At 43.1% G+C, this 15,372-nt stretch overlaps 1 protein-coding gene across 1 annotated transcript; it reads left to right on the top strand.

Annotated features, from left to right (window-relative positions):
- Nucleotides 1-177: 177 nt before the first annotated feature.
- Nucleotides 178-15,358, top strand: rspry1 (ring finger and SPRY domain containing 1). Its single transcript, XM_087842784.1, has 15 exons — nt 178-559; nt 1,003-1,621; nt 3,137-3,189; nt 6,738-6,850; nt 7,856-7,982; nt 8,129-8,187; nt 8,831-8,897; nt 9,516-9,647; nt 9,752-9,867; nt 9,959-10,102; nt 10,219-10,330; nt 10,617-10,719; nt 10,843-10,995; nt 13,196-13,300; nt 13,397-15,358. Exons 2-15 carry the CDS (start codon nt 1,224-1,226, stop codon nt 13,491-13,493), a joined length of 1,779 nt encoding a protein of 592 aa, XP_087698910.1. The 5' UTR covers nt 178-559; nt 1,003-1,223; the 3' UTR covers nt 13,494-15,358.
- Nucleotides 15,359-15,372: the final 14 nt, after the last annotated feature.

The raw sequence follows: 15,372 nt of genomic DNA, 5'->3' as shown, positions 1-15,372 counted from the left end.
TTTGAACTTTGTGTTGCGTAATCAATTTCCTTTTAAAATTAACAAATTCATTCATATATTTCTTATTTTCTCATACATGTATTAAGAGAAAAAGTAAAACCATTAGGCAGAACTCCTATGTTCACGTAACATTAGAGAGAAAAATCCTCCCTTCTCCTCCAGTCTCGCCTTCGCATCCACAGCTGACGATGACCAACCTTTTAGCTGGCAGCGCTACGGAACTTAGCGACCAGCTAGCGCTCCTTAGTAGCGTCGTTTAAAATGTGTACGCTATGACCGTGTGGCTGTTTTACTTCAGCGAAGGTGTGTTACGGCGGAATATAGACGGGCGGTGTAAATGTGTCCTGACACCCGAGTACCACGCTCAGCTTGTTGTTCCTCTCGTTACCTAACTTGTGTAGTCCGACGGGAGAATCGGAGGAGGGTCCAGCTATCGAAGCTAACAGCTCGGAGGCTAGCTCATACACAGCGCAGCTACCTTGTTAGCCTTCTGGTTTGTTAACTACTTTGGTCTGGCTCGACTGCGCTTTGAATGGTGTTTGTTTTACAAGATAGCACCGTAAGTATGTCTTTAGTTTAAAATGGAACCATTGTTGCTTTTAATGATAAGAACAACTTCGGGAAACTTGAGTTTCCTTTTTAACGTGACAACTGCTTGCTTTGTGGGTGGCTAGCTTGCAAGTCAGCTAACTGAAAAGCTCTTGTTTGTCAACAATACTAAAATGTGTCATCGTTTAGTTGCTCCGTGTGATACACTGTGCCTTTTTAATTGAGCAGCACAGCTATAGATTGAAACAACTGAACGTCGTTTAGTGGCGCTTTTGTTTGAGAGAAAGGGGACTCATGTTTAATTTCAATAATTAACTTCTGTAATCTGCTGACATTTATCGTACGGGGTGTGTCGTTTCCGCAAGTCTCAATATTTGCTGCTGGCTGCACTGACAGATCGAGTAAGCAGCTGAGCTAAATGCTTTCTGTTTTGTGTTTGTGTTGCCTTCACAGCGATCCATCCAGTCCTGGATGAGAGGTTGACTGGAGCCTTTGGTTACCTGTGATGTTCCGAGCTTTCCTGGCTGCATCACCAGACCTTTTCTGGTTCATTTTAGTAGCCATTTTTCACTAGTCCCACACAAGTCTCTGCTTGGCAACAGTATGGTCTTTTGCACTGGCCCCACCCAGCCCACAGGGACAAGAACCCCCCAAAACCAAGCTCTCCAAATGATATGATAGTAGCCACCTGGATTACTTTCTGTGCCTGCAGGAGCCTTGTACAGGTTCTGCTCTTCCTCTCTTCCTCAAAGTCCCTTCATCCATTCTGGGAAACACTTGCCAGTTTGGTCTCCAACTCTGGAACCATGGGTAATAGCTGTGTATGTCGAGAAGATAGTGACTTGGAGGACCAACATCATGGTTCATCGAGAGCAACCCGAGGACAAGCTAGGCGGGTGGATCACAGTGCAGGTGTGGGTGCTGACGCAGCAGAGGCTCGGAGCAGTCGGCCCAGGGACCCGGTTAGGCCACCTCGTCGAGGTCGAGGGCCTCATGAGCCGAGACGGAAAAAGCAGAATGTAGATGGCCTGGTGCTGGACACGCTGGCTGTCATCAGGACACTTGTAGACAAGTAAGTTGGAAAATGCCAACAACTATTCAATAAGCTAAACAAAATGAAAACTTAGGGTGTTCTTGGTCTACAGCTCTTAAATTCTGTCTATCATAATTCTTGTTTTTTGTTTTTTTTAAATAACGTCAACCTGTAATGTTAACAGTGGGTTAACAATTAGGTCTCAATTAGGGTTCAGTGTTATTCTTGTGGTATTATAACAATAAACTGGGGAGTTATTCTTTTTTCAGGAAATTGGGATCTCTCATAAAGAAAAGACTAATAATAAAGCATGCAGCTGCAGCTTATTCATGAAAAAAATCAATACTTTCACACAAAAACATGCTTAAAACAAAGGCGATTAAGCGCTCTGAGCTGCAGTTGCAAGCATTAATTTGTAGAACTTGTGGCTTTGAATAAGTAGAACCCATAAGCCCGTGCCACCTCCTCCACGTATTTGTTGTCGTTGAAGAACCAACTTGCATTTTGAGGCGTAGTATAGTGAGTCATGTTTCTGAAGTTCATGCAATAAGAAGAGATGCTCCCAGGGAAAACTGATTTCCTTGCGATTGTAGATAATCAGAAAAGAGAGATTTTACTGAGTGTTTCATGTCCACTGGGACTGTTGTCACGGATCTGTGCATCTGTCTCTTAGTATACACCAAATAACAGCCACGGTGTCTTTATTAACTCTTCTTTCATTGTGTTTAAAAGCCGTCTGTGCAGACATCTCAGTTTGTACCTAAAGCAACAGAACAGATTTTCCATCACTCGGTGGTTTGATGTCGGCTTTTTCAGCACGTTCTGTCTGATTCAGCCACTTGTTCAGTTGCCCTTTTTTTTATTTCCAGATTTTTCATTTAACATCTGTTTTAACAGTGTGTTGCCACACAAGTAAACCTCTTCAGGATAACAGTACATGTATGAATCAACAATAAGCTGCAAAAAATCGGACTAACAGTGTTTTAGAGGTTCACTGTTTGTCTTAAAATCGATGTATTGGCAAAATAAAGTAGACTTAAAATACTATTGCATAATCTCAGTTTGAAAACGGCTGTGTTTAAAACATTATTCCAACAGTGTGCAAACAATATGACTAATTAATGAAAGACATCTCACTTGCAGTATTACTAAGTAATGGTAGGAAATCTGAGAATTAAGCTGAGTCTGTGGCTGGCTATAGTGATAGTGGGTTTGATTTTTTTGGGATCAGCTACAATAAGTAATGGTAACAGAAGCGTTATCATCAGTTACATCCACTGAACCAGATACATCGTAACTATACACTCGCGTCAGCCTCTCCACAGGATAACATTGTTGTCCATATCCAGTACTGTGATCACAGAAACGCACAAAGACATGAGTCATTTGTTGATATTATTCCAGATGCTGTGATCACAGGGTCACAAACACTTTGGCTGGTTGAGTGCTTTTAGTGAGCATCACTACATTTGTGTTAATTGTGCATGCACAAGTTTGTTATGTTTGGGTAAAGTGAAAAAGATGTAAAACAAAAAACCCTGCCTTGTTTTTCAGTGATCAAGAGCCTCCCTACTCCATGATCACTCTGCATGAGATGGCAGAGACGGGTAAGGAAACTTCTCTGAAACACGTTCACATGCTCAACACAAAACATGAAGCCACACAGCAAACAAACACCACTCTGGCAAGTCGGTGAAGAAGTGTGTGACACAAGAGCTTTTATTGTTGGTTCAAAGGTTATCAGATGTGTGAAAGAAGGAACACTTGCTCTGTGAGGAAAACACGATATGATAAGGTGACAAAAACATTTCTTGGTTTGTCAAATGAACCCATTTCTCTATTATCGAGGGTTTATCTTTATTAGTGACTAGAGAGGAGTTCCAGGAATTAACAGTCCTGTGTGCATATGCTTTCCCTTCCCCCCTCAGGCCCAATGTCTGAGCTGTTTATGAGAAGTGCTGAGGAAGTATCATTACAGTGCATTGAACTCAGTAGATGTTTTTCTGCTTTGATATATCTGGACTATTTGAAAACTTGCTTGCTCCAAATTTACCTGTGGTATTCTAAAATGCGCACTTCTGGACATCATACTGACTGGTTACCACTTAGTGGCGATTCAGCAGCAGAGTTTGCTTTATCTGTCAGGTAAATACCGTAATATGTGTGACAATGGCTTTATCCTTCTAAAGCTGTCCCACATGCGCTGCAGCTCTCGCCTCGTCTAAGAGTTGCCCAACAGAGGTGCTCGTGAGCAACGAATGCAAGGTGCCACTGGATCAGACATTACCTGGTCTTAAACCTGCTCCCCAGTACAAAGTCTTGGTGAGATTATGCTAGTAGTCAGGAAGTGCAGCTAACAGTTTGTCACATTTATGTTGTGCCTCTATTTCCCATCTAATCTCGCCTTAACCACAAAGGATTTCCAAGTGGATCCAATTATTTTCAGGTTATGATGAAAGCACACCTGTATGGTAGCACTGCTAAGTTTAATGCTACATGTTGGTACTTTTGTGGAGCAAAGACAGTTGGATGACACCGTGCATTTGCACTTGGATGAGATCTGCTCAGTGTATGAGCCTGACTCCCACCAGTTGTGGCCTGTTTAGTCATTTTTCAGTCCCTGTTTGTTTGTCTTGAATTGATGTATCATCTCCGTTATTCAGATAAGTGTGCATGCACGCTTCAATTATGCAATTTGTAGTGTTCAAAAACAGTTCTTAGTAAACATAACTGGTCTGGGTTGTGCAATCTTTTGTTAACAGTAAGCACAGTTTTGACCAAAATACGCAAAACCTGCACGATCAGGTTTGAGTGGACTGAATGTGAGCAGAGGAACTGCAGCAGTCGCGAGCTGAGGTTGCTTCCTCAGCATATGTACTCCAGCTTGCCCAGCCTGAGGGGAGCAGTTCATCATTTGGGGAAGGGACACAGTCATGATTTATCCCACATACATAATGTATTAGAGTTCACACTTTTACCCCAATCTAGTGAGTTTTATTTATATGAAATATTTTTGTGCTAGTTTGATGTTTCTGTTGAATTTTTTTGTTGTGCTTGTGGTTTCGTGTGCATATGGTTGAAGCCCTCACATTTGCTTGAGGCGTGCAGTGTTTGGATGTGTATGCGGTACCTTTTGAATTCTTGCTCAAGCCTGGTGTCATGCACACATGGTGTTTGACGCTCACAAGGCTCGGTGTTGTGTGGCTTGACAGCAGCCAAGCTGGGTATTAGCTTGCAGTCCTGAACCCTGAGTCCAGCCAAGAAGCAAATCAGTCACTTTCTGTTTGACACGTGCAAGCAATGTTAAATTATTCATAAGATTGTTGGCTTTCATGAGTGATATTACAGAAAGGATTTCTCACTGAGTCACCTAATGGGCAGGAAATGCATGCTTTAGTAGGCTGCGTATTATACTCAGAACCGAGGGTTATGTTGGTGAGCACGGATACTCAAACATCTTCTTGTGAGAGAAACAGCAGAGGAAGCTTTGCTTGGATGAGGCTTTAACAGCAGCTGTGAAAGGAAATGATGGAGAAGAGAAAGGAATTTATATTTTGCACTTAGTATTTATTATTGAAGGGTTTATGCGAAAAACAACCCAGACATGCTCATTGATTTCACACAGTGTTGACTGTTTTATTCTTTTTCTTTTTTTCAGTTTTAATTTTCCAACCAGCATCGTCAGTCCACGGATACTTGCTCCTTTCAGAAACATCTCCTGGGGGCTTTTCAGATGAAATGGGCAAATCATGGAATCTGAGCCAGATTAAATACACCTTGTAGAAATGAACAAACAGGTCTCAGAAAAGAGACCAAGAAGTGTGCTGCTACTTTTGCTAGTGTGGGCTCAATGACGGCTGGTTTGCCCTACAGACAGAACACGAGTGTCAACGATATAATGCCAGTATCCAAACAGCATCTGTGTATAACTCTGTTCTAGCTGAATACATCAGAAAATGAGGCAAAATCTTGTGGGACCATTTAATAATTGCACCTTAGATTTAAATGATGTATTTTGGAAGACACAACATGCTCACTACCGTGAGGTAGAGCAGCTAAAGAACCGTAAGATCTAGGGCAGCGGTCCCCAACCCTCGGGCCTCGGACCGGTACCGGTCCGTGAGTCGTTTGGTACCGGGCCGCGAGAGTTGAGGCTCAGGTGTGAAATGTATAGTTTTCAGGGTTTTTATCGGTTTTCAGTGTTATTTTGTTATCGTTTTTATCGTTTACTCGGTTTTTCTGGGTCTTTTCACGTGTGTTATGAATAAATCTTCTTTTTTTTGGTACCGGTACTAGTTTTATTTTGTGGTATTTATCCGCGACACCTTAAAGGCCGGTCCGTGAAAATATTGTCGGGCATAAACTGGTCCGTGGCGCAAAAAAGGTTGGAGACCGCTGCTCTAGGGCATTCATGTCACGGCTGACCTGGCCTGTGCCTTAATTTACATCTCGCCTGGTAGAGAAGGACCAGCAAAGGCTCTTTTTTTCCCCCCAGAAAGCTTAACCTGTTAAGCCCCCAGCGGTTTTATGATCTCTGTAATCTCCTCCCTTTTGCACCCATATTTGGGTGCTTAAGAGGTTAAACTAACTGGGCTTCCTTCAAGGCTGCTGGCGAATTGCTGCAGAACCACAATAGAAAAGCATCTTGTGTCTTAGTGTAAGAGTATGGCAGCTGCATGCAACAGGACAGAAAGGACTTGGCCAGGCTAGTGAGAAAAACATGGGGCTTTATGGGATCCAGTGTATGCTGGCTATGCCCAGAAGGAAAGCTAGCTGTAGACTCCGCCCACCCGGTGATAAACTTTGTCCCTGTTCTTCTGGAGGACGGTATAGGACCACTGAAACAAGAACCAACACGCACACACATGCAGGCACCTCGGGCCTTAAAAGGCTGAGCCATGCACTGGACTCCTGCACTTTAAACCATGCGGCTACGATGCTGCCTCTTTATTCGTTTCCCTGTTGTGTGTATTTATTTATTTGAAGTCTTTCTGTGTTTTAAGCTGAGAACTATCATACAGAATTATGTTGCGTGACTGCTTAATGACAATGACGAATCTTTTGATTCTCAAGGAGGCAGATTACCAAAAACCAACAGTGTAAAATAACAAAAGTGATACAAAATCTCGGTTGAAAGTTTCTTGTTTTCTCTTAGATGACGGCTGGCTGGAGGTTGTCCAGTCTCTGATACGAGTGATTCCACTGGATGATCCACTAGGCCCTGCAGTGATCACACTTCTCCTGGACGAGTGTCCTCTACCCACCAAGGTATCAATCTGACCTTTAACCTAGAAAGTAATGGATGTGATCTTCCTTGGCCTTTCTGTTTGTGACTGCAGCTCTAATCAGAACAATCTTTGACTTGTTCTTTCCCCTTTTCTGTATTTTGATGACGCTCGCTCACATTTCTCTGCACATATGTTTCAGTTAAAAAGATGCTCGTTTATATTTGGAAACAGCTTTTTAAATCATTAGTTTCAATTTTCACTCAAGTCACACAGATTAAAGGAACTGCAGCTATTTTTGTAGATTTCTATTAATTAGAAATGATAAAAATGAAATCACAGTTATTGTTATCATTGTCCAGGACAGATTAATCTTGTGTAGAACAACGAGTGCTCATTCAGCTAAAACGTTTTTGTTTTTTCCCCTCTGATCCCCCCCCTCCCCCTTCACCCACAACCTTTTTTTTAACTTCTTTGAACAAATAAAATGTGCCTCCTGCTTCCATGATCAGAGATGTGGGGACAGAGGCCGTACTGCTACACTCTGAACAGAGTGAGCTCCTCACAGTATCCCACAGAAATGCAGTGAATCCAGTGGGACTTATATTTCACACAATTTCATGTAATAATAATAATAATAATAATAATAATAATAATAATGTGTACTTTATTGATCCCTGTGGGGAAATTCCTTCCTGCATTTAACCCATTCACTCAGTGAAGCAGTGGGCTGCCATTGGCCGCCTGGGTAGAAGTGTGTAGGGACGGTACCTTGCTCAGGGGTACCTCAGGGTAGCCGTTCAGGGGAATCGAACCCCCGACCTTCCGATCACGGGGCCCTAAGACTCCATCAGTACAATCTTAGAATAGAAATTGTGGGTGCTCCGCGCCAACTGTGCATGGAATGATCCTGGTTTATGTCCTTGTAGCATCATCTGTCAGGATCATGGAAGTGAAGCGTTCCAGCTTTCTGTGGTGCTTGACTTTTAGGTTGTTTGGAGAAACAATGAATCATCCTCGCTGAAGTGACTTTTCCTTTTCCGTTCAGGATGCTCTCCAGAAACTCTCGGACATGTTGAATCTGAGTTCAGCCGTTGCACAACAAGACGCTCTAAACCCCGCTAAACACAGAAACACCACTGCGGTCCTGGGATGCCTGGCGGAGAAGCTAGCCGGTACAGTCCACAGTTCTGGTTTATTTGTGTTTAATTTTTGAGTCGCTGGCTTTGCTCTTTGGTATTTTTATGTTTTCAATAAACCTGAAGAAAGACCAAATGTTTGCTACGTTTGCCCTGTTTCTTACAAACCTTTTATTTTGTAGGATTGCCCAGTATCGGGTTGTTGAGCCCTGGAACCCTTGAATACCTTCTAGAGAGCCTGGTGAGCAGACCTTGACACGCGGTGTTGTTTAGTGTGTGGTATGCTGCACGAATGACACTGTTGCACATTGCCTACAATTTGCTGATGCCTTGTGGTCCGAGAGCTTTTATTATCCTTCAGACGGAGCTCTATAACACCGGGTATGAACAGTGAGAAAGCTTCAGGTTACTTAAAACGAAGTCTGGTAAGGTCCAATCACGTCGAGCAGCCAGGTTACAAATCCCCGGCAGAGACGGTGGACGACTATAAAGATGTGGACACCACTCTGCTACATCTGCTGGGATCGCTCTCGCTGTTTATTAGATAAGAGCTGCACGGTTTTCTGTGACGCTGCTTCACCAAGTTTTGTCAGAGCTATAAAGAAGTCTGTTGCAGTGCGCATTTCAGGCTCGTCTAACAACAGCAGCAAAACACATCTGCAGCATTTTCTGACAAAGACAACAGACGCAATATTGAAGTGGCCAAATTTAGTGGGAATAAGTTTCTGTGGACTGGTTGTATTTGTGCCGCTGCGAACATGAATGCGATCACGTCACTGCAGCAACTTTTTCTCAAGCACTTTTATAACATGAAAGTTAAAGGTTTGTTTAATTGGTGGAATATGTGGAAAATGAATGTGTGATGTTTGTCATTGTTCCTCCAGAGCTCCGAGGCCCACCCCACTGTCATGCTGTTCGCTCTCATCGCTTTGGAGAAGTTCTCTCAGACAAGTAGGTTCACTCACTATATGAAGCCAGTTTAAAAACGAAGAGTCACGATTAGGCTGGTGAAGTAAGACGTGTGTTATCAGGTAAATGAGCCGAGGAGCTGTAAACGGCTCTTCTGCTCCCCTGCTGTCGATGAGTGTTTGTGTGCAGAATTCAGATGAGTGCTTTTGTTTAGCAGTTTTATTACCTGAGCAATAACAGCACTAAAACCCACCACTTCTCTGTATTTCACGACTAGGACGTGATGGTCTCAGTTACAAATCTTTTCTTATAGTTTCTCTGAAATGTTAGCATTGAGCTGCCCCCTACATGTTTAATTGAAGTCATTGCATAAAGAACTGTGAGGCCTGTTTAGAGACAGGCTTTCATGTGATTCGTTTTGCTTCATTTCAAATGGCTCACGTTTTATTGATGCTGTTTGTTCTCGAACATGTTTTCTCCCATTTGTGTTGTCAATTCTGCTCCGAGTGCTCCTGAGACGCGGGCGACTGTAGCTCGATGCTGTGCACAAACAGCACTGCAGCTGCTGATGCTCAGCTAATTGCGATCCTCCCGTGTAGGGATGTTTTTACACACAGCGGTGTTGTGACGTATTCAGACGTTCTGGTTTCCTTTGCTTAGGCGAGAACAAGCTGACCGTGTCCGAGTCTTCGATCAGCGATCGTCTGGCTGTTCTGGAGTCTTGGGCAGAACATCCTGACTATCTAAAGAGGCAGGTTGGATTTTGTGCACAGTGGAGCCTCGACAACTTGTGTGAGTAGCCCCATGTTTCACCCGTTTCTTAGATGAGCCAATTATAATCCTCTGAGTCACCGACTAAAGAAAAGCCATCATTTTTCTCCATCTTCTCCATCCAGTCCTAAAGGACGGTCGTCAGTTCACTTACGAAAAAGTCAACCTCACGAATATCAACGCCATGCTGAACAGCAACGATGTTAGCGAGTACCTCAAGATCTCCCCGACTGGACTCGAGGTCAGTCTGCGTGTGAACGCAGATTAGATGCAGAGTTTTTATTGTAACTGAAAAGTCTGAATCTTTGCTCCTTCTGTTCGCTCGTCTTCAGGCGCGATGTGACGCCTCATCCTTTGAGAGCGTGCGCTGTACATTCTGTGTGGATTCGGGCATTTGGTACTACGAGGTGACGGTTATTACATCGGGGGTGATGCAGATCGGATGGGCCACCAAGGACAGCAAGTTCCTAAACCATGTACTTGAACACTTTTACAGTTTGCCCTTAGCAAAGTGTTCTGAATCTGATTAGATATTCTGCTTTGGGTTGACTGCACCACCTAATGTGTGTGTGTGTGTGTGTGTGTGTTACAGGAAGGTTATGGAATAGGAGATGATGAATACTCGTGTGCGTACGATGGCTGCAGGCAGCTAATCTGGTACAACGCTCGCAGTAAACCTCACGCTCACCCCTGCTGGAAGGAGGGTACGCTTTACTGACACACACATGTATTTATAATCAGGCATTGCTGCCGTCTTTTTGCTGACTTTAAAGACGTTTTCAAATGTTCCCATTTTAAGAAATCTGTGTTATAATAACAGGCTTCTGAGTGTCAGTGTTTGGAAATAGCTTTGTTGTTTCGGCGTGACTGTTTTGTGATTTTTAGCACCCACGCTGTCACTGCCAACATTCAGGCTCTGGCCCACAGCCCACACAGATAACAGTAATAGCACGCCAAAGCTTCATTCTGCTGCGTGTGCGTTCCATTTAGGAGATGCCATCGGCTTCCTGTTGGATCTCAGCAAAAAGCAGATGATCTTTTATCTGAACGGACATCAGCTACCGCCAGAGAAACAGGTGTTCTCATCTGCCACGTAAGTCCACACAAAGTCATCTCCTCTCCTCATGTTTTACTTCATCCTTTCCTCATTTTTCTCTTTATTTTGTTCTCCACATTTTCTCTCATTTATCACGTGTTTTCTTCCCCTCTGTGCCAGGTCCGGCTTCTTCGCGGCAGCCAGCTTCATGTCGTACCAGCAGTGTGAGTTTAACTTCGGGGCCAAGCCTTTCCGTCACCCACCTTCTGTCAAGTTCAGCACCTTCAATGACTTTGCTTCACTGCTGCCCAGTGAAAAGATCATCCTGCCCAGGTAAGACATGAAACAGGTCCTATTTTATTTATTTATTTCGTGGTGTTGGATGTAGGGCTGCCACAAACGATTATTTTGATAGTCGACTAGTCACCGATTATTTTTGCGATTAGTCGACTAATCAGATCATCATCCATTGGACATAAAACTACAGCTTATTGCACCAGCAGCATCTGCTCTTATATAACTATCATTAGCTTACAGCTGTAAGTGTTTAAGGTCTGTGCTAACTAAAAATAAAGACAAGATGATAGTTTATTAAATTTTAATGAAATTTGCAGATTGTTTTGGTGAAGTTTAATAAACTCCTTGCTATCTAAAATATAACAGGACACCGGAGTAAATTCTCGAGCATCTCACACTTCTGATAATCAGCTGTCTGCTTGACGTTTATTCAGCTGTGTAAAAACTATAACTTTAATCTCAGCCAAACCGATTTACTCAGGAACAAATAAAATACTGAAAAAAAGCCAAACAATAACATTTTAAGTTATCTAAGTGACTTATATATCATCTTTAACCTGAGTAGCGAAAGACGGCGGTGGGTTTGACAACGATTTGCCGGGAGTCCGGTGTTCTCACGGCTCTAGTTAGCCTAGCCCCCGGCTAGCTATCGAGCTAGTGGCTAACAGACGTCTCCGAAAACGTCGGAGCGCTTTTGAAAATATGTGGTGTCTTGATAAACTGAGCAGATATTTGAGGTTTACACAGCTACATTCTCGCCTGAAAATATGTTAAACGTTTATTTTGTGACCCAGAAAGAATAATAAGAGTAATATTAAAACTAACTAGCTGCCGCCATTGTTGGAAACTGAGCTGGGCTGCGCTATGAATTCTGGGACACAGCTTCTTCTTCTTCGGGGTTTAACGGCAGCTGGCATCCTTGTACATGCAGTGCTGCCATCTTCTGTTTCAGTCCGTTATTACACTCTTAAATCCTACTACTTATTCCTGCGTCTTTTGGGATCTTACAAAGCTTCAAACGACGCGTCGACTATTAAATCAGCTGTCGACGATTCTGATAGTCGACTAATCGTGGCAGCCCTAGTTGGATGATGCTGTCAGAGGTTGGGAAAGCAGTGTGTAATCTGCTGTAACTAAACTGTCCTCTGAATGGTTCTTGTATAGCTTTTTTACTCTGAGCACTCAAAGTGCTTTATACAACTAATTCATTCACTCATCATCCTTTAAATCTCTCATTAGAGTCTGTCGGCTGCATTAAACCAGCACTTTTATTTCAACATTAAAAACTTCAGTGCATTTTTCTCCTACACATCAAACTTTGCTCTGGGCAGATACTCGGTCTTGGCTCAGTGTAACCACGCAACCATGCTCTGAAAGTGGAACAAAAACGAAACCCTGATGTCATATCTGATTTAATAAGACAGGATGGAGACGGGCTGCAGCTGTTTAATATAAAGCTCTAATGTTCCTCTGTGTCAGGACGTTGTTGACTCAACTTTGCAGAGATCTGTTGCAACAACGGGACCTTGAACGTTACCACAGTTGGATCATCGCGTCTCTAAAACATCATCAACAAAAATAGCAAAATAATCTGGACAAAGAAAAGACTCGACGTAGGTGTTTGTTATAGTGTCCTGTCACTGACTGATGAATGAAAAGGACGGACAGCTTTTCATTTCCTCTGTTTTTGTCTTTTCTTTGGAACAGACAGTCGGGCTAAATGAAGGAAAGACTGACGCAATAAAAATGGCTGCATCTAAAAACCGAGCGTCTGTCCACACCACCGTGTGCAGCATGACGCATTAAGCAGCTGTCCCACAGAAAATCTGTCAGCTGAGCTTCAGCAGCTGAACGTTAGCTTGTTCGTCCTGAAAATGTACATAAAATGTGACCTTTAAAAAGAAACCTAAATGTAACTGTTTGAGTTGCATATTCCACATCTGGATTTTATTTTATTTATTTATTGATTTATTTTTACATTTGCAAAAAGTGCAACAATTTACATTTTTTTAATTAAGGTTTAGGGTTAAGACAGCTTGTTTCAGAGCACCATGAGGTAACTGGGGATTATTTTGAACTTGAAATGCGTGGCTCTAAATGAGTGGAATGACTCTGATCAATCACTCGCTTGTGGGAGACGGCGTGAAGAGAAGGAACGATTGCATGAAAACTGTCCGTGTGCACCTGCATGTGTATAGAAACGTCACGTGTGTATTTGTGTGCGTGTGTTTCCTAGACACCGGCGTCTGGCCTTAATGAGGCAGGTTAGCATCCGAGACAACTGCTGCACGCTGTGTTGCGACGTCATGGCCGACACAGAGCTGCGGCCCTGCGGACACGGGTATGTGTTCTTCTGCTGTCAATAAAATGTCTCAAGCTCATTTTTGTTCACTCCTTAAACAGGAACAATCTGACGTTGTCTGTCTCTTCTCCACAGTGGTATGTGTATGGAGTGTGCCTTACAGTTAGAGACGTGCCCCCTCTGCCGTCACGACATCCAGACCCGCGTCAGACTCATCGCACACGTCTCCTGACACACTTCCTGCCCTCGCTCCAGTAAACGGAGACACACAAGCCCTTTAGCTTCCTCCTCCTCCTCTAATCCCCTCTTACCCCACAGGGCTGCGAGGACGTTGCCACGGTGTTGCGATAATGGCAGAACGCTGAATTCTGGTCAGACGAGACGGCGGCGATGGAGGGGTGGATAGATGAAAGAAAGGAGATGAGAGGAGGGGCAAAAAACCGACAGCTGGAACCCCCAGGAGCTTTTCCTCGTGTATCTACATCTCCTCTTTTATATCCTTCTGACAACTCGCTGCAGAAGCTGGGCCAAGAAAACTTTCTACTTTTTTTTTTTTTCAAAATAAAAGCGCAGAGACCGTGTAACTCGGCTACAGACAGAACCGAGTTCTTATCTCCAAGCCCCGTGTAAAGCTATTTAAAAACACAGAACCTTTCCATCACGAGGATCCCACTTGTGCTTTCAGTCCCGAGGCTGCTACTATTTAACCCCATCGCCGTCACGCACACATCTGCAGACGTGACAGGGCTTGGTCACAGAGGAAAGCGCAGCCTGTAGTACAGTATTAAACCGAAGGTACAAACTTGAAATGTGTCTTACTTTCTTTTTTTGCTTACAGATGCGTGAGTAATTGTGTTCTCACTGTAGCATTTTCTCCAACACTCAAACCTTGGGCAGCTTTCCCGTCTGTACTGATCGATCACCCAGTCGGAGGGTTTTCATTCTATTCTGATTCTACTGTCTCAGTTGACTTTAATCGCTTGAGTTCAATTTTCTGATTAAGTTTACAAAGCTGTTCAAAATCACAAAAGAACGTAAATGGCAGAAATAACATGTTTCTGTCTCCTTTTTGTGCTCGTTTATAAAGCAACCACAGAATGTGGGGATTCAAATTTACATTAAAGTCACATACAGGTGATCGCAGTCAGGTTTTTTCCTCCCGGTTATAAATGCATATTTTAAAGAGCCAGTGTAAGGGAAGTGTGTACTCGCACAACCACACACTGTAAAACTTGATTAGTGCCAACAGTTGGGGAACAGGAGTCGAGCTTGTCTGAGAGGCTGTTTGATTTTTGGTTTGTGATGACAAACCTGACACTCTTCAGTCCACAAAAAGAGTTTTTAGTTGGTCACTTAAAATGAGGCTGAACGCTGATGTTGGCTCACGAGCTGAGCGGTGGATTGATTGTTCACGTGCTGCACGTCACAGCGCTGCTGGTGATCTTGTGTTAAAAACAAAGTTTGTCAGAAGTGCTCAGGTGGAGTAAAAACGTGGGTTCTGTACAACTCCTGCTCCCTTTTCTTCATCTTCCCTCGTCTCGTCTTTTGCCTTGTGTTTGTCTTTCTGTCCATCCTTTACTTGAAGCATCTCTGGGTTGACTGAATTATGTTTGTATTTTGGAAACAGGTGACAAAATTAATCGTACGTTAAATCATAATTCAGTAAAATTGTATTGTACAATTTTAAAACGCCCAGTGGCATTTCAAATGAATGCAATTTCACATTTATCCTGTTCTTATAGTTTCTGAAGGAGTTGACGCTTCATGCTGCATGAGCAAAATCAGTAAAATCATTCACACGATACTAGAACAGTTTATGACAACAGCAGAATCTCTCGGTATGACAAAAGACCGGTCTGGTCGTTGTTTGCTATGTTGTATTTTCCTGGAGCACCTTATCCATGGAGGTGAGAGGTGGATGGTCTGTGTTCGGAGATCCAGTTCAGGAAAGTGTGTGTGTGTGTGTGTGTGTGTGTGTGTGTGTGAGTGAGACTGAGTGTATTTAAAACATCTGTAAAGGAAAATCTCCCAGAGTTCCCAAAGATGTGATTTATTGAAGAATTGTTTCCTGGATTGTGACATTTGTAATAAATGTATGTTCATGTGATTCT

This window comes from Neolamprologus brichardi, chromosome 7, assembly GCF_056152115.1.
Source record: "Neolamprologus brichardi isolate AB-2024 chromosome 7, ASM5615211v1, whole genome shotgun sequence".
Taxonomy (NCBI): domain Eukaryota; kingdom Metazoa; phylum Chordata; class Actinopteri; order Cichliformes; family Cichlidae; genus Neolamprologus; species Neolamprologus brichardi.
The sequence above is the reverse complement of the archived record's forward strand: the minus strand, read 5'-3'. Positions and strand labels throughout refer to the sequence as shown.